General features: G+C 40.1%; 1 protein-coding gene across 1 annotated transcript in view; it reads right to left on the bottom strand.

Annotated features, from left to right (window-relative positions):
* LOC121962516 (KICSTOR complex protein SZT2) overlaps positions 1-9,157 on the bottom strand; it is an 87,026-nt gene that overhangs the window by 77,804 nt on the left and 65 nt on the right. The window contains exons 2-3 of the mRNA XM_042512781.1: positions 8,896-8,926; positions 8,653-8,727 (exon numbers count right to left, since the gene is read on the bottom strand). Of these exons, the coding sequence (XP_042368715.1) occupies positions 8,653-8,727; positions 8,896-8,926 (106 nt within the window). The remainder of the gene's footprint in view (positions 1-8,652; positions 8,728-8,895; positions 8,927-9,157) is intronic.

Here is a 9,157-nt window from a genome sequence, read left to right as displayed (position 1 = left end):
GATTGACTGATTGATTATGAAATATTATTTGGGCATAGCTGAGCATCTAAAACGAAATGATGCATTCTCTAGGGCAGGGGTCATCTTTTTTTTTTCTCTAAAGATTCTAAAGATGGTGGGCCAGAACATAATCAAAGGCTAATTTAAGAAATTGATTTTTAAAAAAAAATTAAAAAATGCAACTGATATTTACGACTGACAGTGGCAACACTTTCTATGAAGACCACATCTATAGGGCATTATGATGGCATTCATAGTGAATTATAATTCAGTTATAATGCTTTTTGAATACACTCATAAACACACATAATATTTACTGATGCACCACAATAGACCATAATAGATTTGACTTATAATTATTTATAAGTGGCAAGGGTCTTATGGATGCTCTGGACTTGTTGTTGAATGCTGGGGCTTATAGTGCATTATGAATATTCATACTCACTCATTCACACATTAACAATTAAGTGGACTCATAGTGTGATATAACAATCCATGCTGTATCATAAGTTATCATTGTATCTGTTACATAAAGTGAAGTAGATATTAATGCATTTATAATAATTTATTTAAGTGTAATCATTTTCATGCATTTATAAGAATATATGGTGCATTGTAGGTGATTAATGCATACCATTCACTAGAATACTTTGAAAACACATTTAGAAGACTGAATTCTGAAAGTATGTTGGAATGTTTTTTCCATACCAAACAGCACACGTCGCTATTTCAGCACCAGGTGCTGTCCACTACAGTTGCAGCCCACCATGTCTGTCTCTGTCATTCACTCTCACTCTCAACATGGATAAAAGTATAATTAACATTCTTCAGACAGGGGTAGATTCTCTATTTGGACAGCCTATTTGTGGGACTGTCAGTCCGATATTGTAAAAAATAAAATAAAAGATATTATTGCTGGAGGGTCAATGTTGGCTTGCGGGCCGGACGTTGCCGACCGTTGCTCTAGGGAATGTGTGCTTTTTGCATTTAGTGCAATTTGTCAGAGGGTGTAAAAATGGAAATATTTTAGAAAATTTTGTTTTGAGACATTAGATGAAAAGTCATAAAGACTAAAATAAAATAATCAAGACTTCAAGAAAATCAAGAAAGCAATGGCCTTTCTAGCACATTTGGTGCCCTAGGTGAGCCTCTCCTGGTTGTATGGTGGTTCACTTGGTGGTTTAGGACTCACTTTTTTCATGGCCCAATTTTGGCGCTCCCTTCAGGATGGCGTCCTGGGCAGCTGCATATTACCTTTGGCAAATGCCACCGTGAGGGCTCATCAAGGATGACTTAGTACACCATTATCTGTATTTGTGCTTGGAGTGTTTAGACCAGAAATGGGTGTGGTGTAAACGGGAAATGGGTGGGACTGAACTAAAAATTATTATTTTAACCCTTGTATTGATATGGTTTGATAAGAATCTACTATTTTTATTTTATTTTTATTTATGAGGAAACTATGTTTACAGAACAATCTTAGGATTGAGCAGCATGACAGTTTTGATCACAAGAGAAAGAGATTGAACACAGCTCCCAAATGTGTCAAGCATCACAAAGCAGACTCAGATGGATAAAAGGCACACAGGCAATATCAAAATTGACAGGTAAAAAGGCTGGACAAAAGGCAAAAACAATTTAACGTAAACTCAGGAAACACTCGGAAAATGCTAGAACTCTCACTCACAGGTAAACGCAATCTGGCAACAAAGGAGGGGAAGACAATGACTTAAATACTCAAATACAAGGGAGACAATGGGACACAGGTGAGATACATTCAGACACAGATGAGACACATTTGGGTGGGGCAAGTAATCACAAAGAAGGAAGCCTTGACAGGAAGTAAGATATGAAACAAGACGAGATGATCAAGACAGATCGTGACAAAATGAGGATTTCTCGTAAAAAGTATGTTATCTCTGTGGGATACTCTTTCATCTGTGTACTCTTTTCATCTGGGTGCTGTGATTATTCACAGCATGTTGCTCTATATCTTGCCTGTGCCTTTATCAACAGGTCCGCTAAATGAAACAACAAATTACATAGTTTGTATTTTCCCTTTAAAACAGGGGTATTGAACTAAAATTCAAAGGGGTCCCGTTGCTAAAATTTCCTCCCAGCAAAGGGTGAAAATAAGGTATTGTGCATGTGGCCCCAGGCCCTCAAAATATTACACCTGCCTCTGGTAATAATGACGAGAGCTCAACGCAAGTGGCTGGATGAGACACGGAGCGATGTGCCCTGATGTTTCTTAATAATTCCATCCAAAATCTGATTAAACCTGAAACTAACGCAAAGTAGTCTGTAGAAGTCTAAAGAAATCACTTTCCATGTCTGAAAATGTGGCTGTTTCAGACACTTTGGTGCTATGAAGAGAAGCTCCACTCTGTTTGTCTTTCTCACTGCACTGCTGTTTGATGATTCATTCAGCTTCATCAGACTAGTTCTGTTGGAACTGCAGACAAGAGACCAAGTATTCAACTAAATACAGTAAGTGTGTCTAAACTTTTTTCCAATTGTGGCAGGATGACGTCTCATCCCTGCGCCTAATGAGCATGTCGTATTGCCATCAGCTGTGCTCGTAAGCCTATGGCCGCCTGAGCGCGCTCTTTATAAAGGTGCGGTGTTCATCTTGGCGTCTCATGCTCTTTGGCTCCGTGCCGGTACAGGTAACATAGCCTTAGCTGCTTTGGTGTCGGCATTTACTTCGCTGACGTTATCAGTCATTGTTCCGTGTTCTTCTGTTGTAGCCGCGTGTGTTTGTGGACCCCGTGTCAGTGTGATCGGCCCGCGGCTGGCGTGACATAGCATTCTTTGCTGCCGCTGCTATGCTAGCATGTGCTCTTCACCTCTCCCTCCCGTGACAACTGAATGAAAGGTAAGCCATACGCGATCTGTAGTCTTAGCCATCTTTTATCCTTCGCGTATTGATAGAAGTTTACTTAACAGAGGCTGTACTGGAGTGTGGCTCTGTAGTGGAACCTCTGCCTCTTTGCTGGCTTCGCTCTGCTGCCTTGCTCTGACTGACTTTGCTGCTCTGGCTGGCTTTGCTGCTCGGACTGGCTCTGTGCTGCTCCACTTCGCCCCGCTTTGCCTCGCATTGACTAACAGCAGCTTTCTGGGATTATTTCATTGCATGCATTTCTAGTTGCTGTGCTGCATGCCTTTAATTTTGTTATTCTGCATGCATTTGATCTTGCTGTGCTGCATGCATTTAATTTTGCCTGCTTTGCATTGCTTAGTTTGTTTTATGTTTTCTGTGTTTTTGTTTGATTTAGCCCTGCCTTATTTGGTTTTTGGTTTGCATTGATGTTTGCCTTGCTTTGACATGCTTTTCATTGAGTTTGTTTTCTTTATTTTGCATGTGTTTGGCAGAAGTTTGTTTGCTTTTTGAATTGTTTATTTGTTTCATTTGTTTCGCATGACTTCATTTATTTGCTGATTAGTTTGCATGTTTTGGCTCTGCTTGGGGGGGGATTTTTGTGAGTATATTTTAAACATATTGTCTTTTTAATTATCAAAATAAATATCAATTTTAACTCTGTAAACCACGTCTCTATTCAGGTGTGTTGCGAACCTGTGTGTCCTTGCTATGAGTAACAGAGTGAACTCTTAATGTCCTGGGGGTGAAATTCCCCCAGGTGGCGTTGTCGGTAACCTTTATTACTCTTTTTCCAATTTGTTTAGGTATAACTCTACAAGCCCCTCGCCACACTGTGTTAGTCCACTTTATTGCACATAACATGTTTTAATGTATTGTAATGTTATGATTTCTTTATGGGTATAGTTTGATTGACTTAAGGTCAATGTCTTGTGTAAATTTCATGTAAATAGCTGCATTGGAAATATGTTAACTGAAAAAGTTGTTGACACGTTGAATCCTTATTTCTGCCACTGTATAAAAAAAGAACCAATGAGCCACTGGAAGGTAGGAAAAACTTGTAATAATTAGAGCTTCACTTGCATGAATTGGTAGTTGTCAGTAATGTTCCTATATCTATGAAGGAATAAGGTGTCTTTCTTCAGTGCGAAATGTAAGCCCCCCCCCCCCCCCCCTTCTGTAAGTCCCTATGTCTTGGGGACAGACGGTGAGTGTCAGCAGCAATGCTAGTCCTCATATCTCACTTTGGATCTCGACCATGGAGAGAGATGTTTTTTGCATATTTTCTGGGGGTGTCTTTAATCCAACGAAGGAAGGAAAGAGACAGGAAGGGAGGAGAGAGATTGAATGGAGAGGTCAGATAGAAAGAGGAAGAGATGTTTAATGCAGTAAAAAGGAGAAATGCTTGGAGAGGGAAGTAAAATAGTCAGGGAGAGAGGATGAGAGGGAATGAGATAGGAGGAATAAAAGTCATGCAGGGAAGGATGAGACAAAGACAGTGTGAGATGTGTACCACAGTGAAGAGGTGACACGAAAGGGAGAAATAAAGAAATTAACTGCGTGGAGAGAGTAAAAGGAGGAACGAGGATGAAATGGAGGGGAATAAATGAGAGTCTAAGGAGGCAAGGAGAAGTAAAGGGATTTTCTTAGTCTTTTAAGTTGGACATATCTGGCATATTTGGTGAAGCTGATTGGTTCAATGTGATGTAGTGGGCTACGGAGAGAGAAACAGAAGGAGACTTTGAGTTTTGATATCCTTCAATAAAACAGGTCTCTGAAAAGAAACACCCCACGACACTACGCCACACATACATCATTAAGAAATGCATTTGCTGCACCATAAAACCCTCACATGCTGGAACACACACACACACACACACACACATACACACACACACGCACACATACACACACGACTGCAAAGAGATACAGTAACAACTGAGCTGTAGATCCCTGATGATTCCTGACAACATTTTTTTGTTTATAGATGAAATATAAACAAAGAATTGGTGTTTCAGTGGGTTCTTGTTTTTCCACCTGGTACTGCCAGTATATTGATGATATATTCTTAATTTTTGGTGGCACCAAGACTGAACTGTTGGATTTTCAACTCATTTCCCATTCCTCATCCTCCAATCTTTTGGAACCACAAGTAGCCCTGAAATTTCAGAGCGCAGTGATCTTGAGGCTTGGTAGGCAACTATGAGCTGCAACAGATAGGATGGAGCCCGACCATTCAGAGCTTTGTAATTAAGGAGGAGGATTTTAAATTCAATTCTGGACTTTACAGGGAGCCAGTGCAAGGAAGCTAAAACAGGAGAAATATGATCTCTTTTCTTGGTTCCCGTTAGAACACGCGCAGCAGCGTTCTGCACCAGTTGGAGAGACCTAAGAGATTTGTTGGGGCAACTGGATAATAGGGAGTTACAGTAATCCAGCCTAGAAGTAACAGATACGTGTACTAATTTTTCGATGCTGTTTGGGACAAGACATATCTAATTTTTTCAATGTTACACAAGTAAAAGATAGCAGTCCTAGAAGTTTGGTATGGGAGGCAAAAGATAGATCTTGATTGAATAAAACTCTGAGGTTCCTTACAGTTGTGCTAGAGGCCAAGGTTATGCCATCTAGAGAAATTTTTGGGGCCAAGAACAAAAACTTCAGTTTTGTCTGAATTTAACGTCAATAGATTACAGGCTTTTAAATCTTTAAGACATGTTTGAGGTCTAGATAGCTGATCAGTTTCATCTGGTTTCATAAATATTTACAGTTGTGTATCATTAGCATAGCAATGAAAATTTACAGAGTGATTTCTAACTATGCTGCCTAGGGGAAGCATATATAAAGTAAAAAGGACTGGTCCAAGCACAGAAACAAACTGGTAATGATCTGTTAAGTATAACCCAAACCAGCTTAGTGCCTTTCCTTTAAGGCCAAATAAGTGTTCCAGTCAGTGCAGTAAGATTCGATGGTCAATGGTGTCAAATATGGCACTGAGATCTAACAGACACTAGACCTTCCCAGAGGAAATCAATGAGTTATTTCAATGTCTTAGACATATTTGTGATACTGAGACGGATTTTGTTGAGCAGGCTGAGGCTATGTAAAATTGCTTTCTTAACAGAGCTTACAAACCCAGGGTTGCCAAGCAGGCTTTTGCACTGTCCCTTGATCGTCACTCACTCAGAAAAACATCAGACATTAGCCTTCACATTAGTCTCTTCAGTTTTTTGTCACTACATACAGCACACATGCTGAACAAATTAAACATATAATTAAAAACAACTGGGCCATTATTGAGACCAACTTGGTGTTTAGGAAAGTTTTTCCTGAACCTCCTGTTATTTCTTTCAGGCACGCCCACACTCTTAGGGACAAGCTTATGCACTCCCATCTTTCAGCAGATAAAAAGCATACTTGGCTGACCAAACCATCTGGTACTTTTAAGTGCATGCATTGCCCTCACTGTAGTAATGTTGTGCAGACAAAAGAGTTTACTGATGTTCATACAGACAGGACTTATAAACAGGTTGATTTCCTCAATTGTAACAGAACTTTGTCATATACTGCCTTACCTGCCCATGTTTAGAAGGTTTTTTCTATGTAGGCCGCACTTAAGGATTGCCTTGCTGAGCATAAATATGCTATCAGGACTAACAACTGTGATTACCCCATGGCTAGACATTATAAATTTCATAACTCAGAGGGGTCAACAGAATACAAAAATGTAATCAAAGGGAAGTTTTTTGGATCCATCAGGGGGATGCATGTAGTTATCCTGATTTTTCATGTTTCCTGTCATTTGTCTACAGAGAGCCAGTTGCTTTATGGATGTATGGTCTGAGTGATATATATATATATATATGATTTTATGTTCCTTTTTTGTCATTATATTTTGTCATTTATTCAGCTTTTACCTGTCTATGATGTGACCACGAGATCATTTGTTACTGGGTCCTGCCACTATATAGGCGAGGCTACATCCACAATGCATATGTTTTTGAAGCCCTGATGAAGGCCAGTGTTTGTTCAAAACATGTTGGCTTTTTTAATGATTTAGCCACTATAATAAAGGCTTTTTAATGTAATTCCTCCTTTGTTTTTCACATTCTCATACTCTTGGAGTGCCTGGATTTCCCTCTCATAGTCCCTGATTAGTTGCTCACGTTGTCACCTACAGTGCGGATCCCTAATTGGCCCAGATTAGACTGTAGAGAGGCCACACTGAAACAAAGAAAAAAAATGTTGAGCTCAATTCATCAGGATGTGGGCTGGATCCACCACTACAATCAGTTTTACTTCAAACAGAGAAGAGCCAGGGTGCACAGCATGGTAGAGCAGGACATAGCCAATGTACAGAGATCATGCCTTCACCGCAGAGGCCATGGATTCGATCCTGACCTGCGGCCCTTTGCTGCATGTCATCCCCTTTCTCTTCCCCTTTCACACATAAGTTGTCTTAAATAAATAAGAAAGAGAAAGCCAAAAAATAATCTTAAAAAAAAAAATAGAGAAGTGTATACTGGTGGAGCTGTGTGTAGCGAGAATAATATATGACACAGAGAATAGTATATTTTCTGTGAGCAGTACGAGTTGTGGGAGGAACTGTAGAAATTTGACGCATCTGAAGCAAGTTCTTCCCGAAGCTTAAGAAGTAATTTAAGCAGCACTCAGATGCTTCTGTCAGTAGTGTCTTGACTTTCCTGACTTTCCTGACACAATATGGTGCAGCATTGTCCACTGTGAAAAACTGCAAGGGCTATTACAATGGAGTTTCTTTAGCCAGGTGTGATTTTTTTCTTTGAAAAGGGTCTTTCATTCACCATGTTTGTGTTTTATCTGTTAGAGAAGATGCAAATTCCCCATAAATTTGTATACGCGCACACACACACACACACACACACACAAGTGCAAAATGCACAAACATCCATCTGAATGTTGGGAAAAACAAGTCAGACAGCTCCATGCCTGCTCACATGCACACACCTGCTCAGGGGAGATAAGTGTTGGAGCTGAGAACAAAGCCAGAGTTTTCACAGCCTGTGAAGTAGAAAGCTGCAGTGTTGCCTCCCTCACAGCCTGACTGCTTACAGCTACACTGCTGCGAGCTTCATCTGTTCATACAACTCCACATTGGCCCCACATTTTGCACAACAGAATAATAAAAAAATCTTTGCAATTACAAAAAAATGACCATTGGCTGAAAAATTGCTAAACTCTTTGAAAGAAAGGACAATATGTTAACTTAATTAACTGTATTGTTTTAACAACAGAATGCATTGAATAGAAGGTAAAATGTAAAAAAAAAACCCAACACGTTCTAATCCCTAATTGTTGCATGTTCTCACTTTGCAGTGGAGTTCTGTATCTACATAGTACACTCTAGGTATGCTTCATCTGCTGTTGAAGTTCTGGAATGTAGCTACCAGTGGTGGACAGTAACAAAGTTTTTTACTTAAGTCCTGTTATTGAGTACAGTTTTTACTTTACTTGAGTATCTTTTTTTTTTTTTGAAAGGTATTACTTTAAGCATTGTACTTTTGGCTCCACTACATTTCTAAAGACTCTTGTTACTTATTACATTTGCTTTAAAGTCATAAAACACATTTGGGTCAGAGATGCACAGAACACACATGTGCCCCTCATTTAACGATGCAAGGTAAATTGCAGCCTGACTAGCTCAATCAAAATAACTCACAAATAATCAGGGGCCCAAAAGAAAGGCTGGAGTAAAAAGAATAGAGGAAAGTGAAAGGAGAAGAAAGACACACCAGAGTGCTTCCGTCATCCGAAGCCACAGATTGGATGATGCGGTCCTTTTCATGCTTCATCAGGCTCACTCTCACCTGGATGAGTCAGGTGTGAGGATCAAGTTCTTGGAATTTTTGAGTGAATACAACACGAACCCCCCATACTGAGAGACAAAGTTGAGCAGATGGGGTGGATACCTCCTTTGCTGCCTAGATTACAGACTATCTGACAAGATAATCACAATTCATCAGGCTGCTCCATACCAGTCTTAGTCCTGCCATGTCCAGGAAGATTCTGATGACACAGATATAGAGGTGTGTATCAGGGCTAGACAGGAAAGAGAGGATAGGGAGCTGGGATCGTGACCTTCTGACTAGAGGACGACCGGCCCTACCTCTGAGCCACAGCTGCCCCTTGAGCCAGTTAACATCCACAGTTAGGGCATTGAGGTGGTACTAAGATCGACACCTGGGTGTGTACTCGGACAGCAAGCTGGTCTTGTCGGTGAAAACAGATACACTCTAC

Source organism: Plectropomus leopardus, chromosome 3 (assembly GCF_008729295.1).
Source record: "Plectropomus leopardus isolate mb chromosome 3, YSFRI_Pleo_2.0, whole genome shotgun sequence".
Lineage (NCBI taxonomy): Eukaryota > Metazoa > Chordata > Actinopteri > Perciformes > Serranidae > Plectropomus > Plectropomus leopardus.
This window is presented reverse-complemented; position numbering and strand designations above follow the sequence as displayed.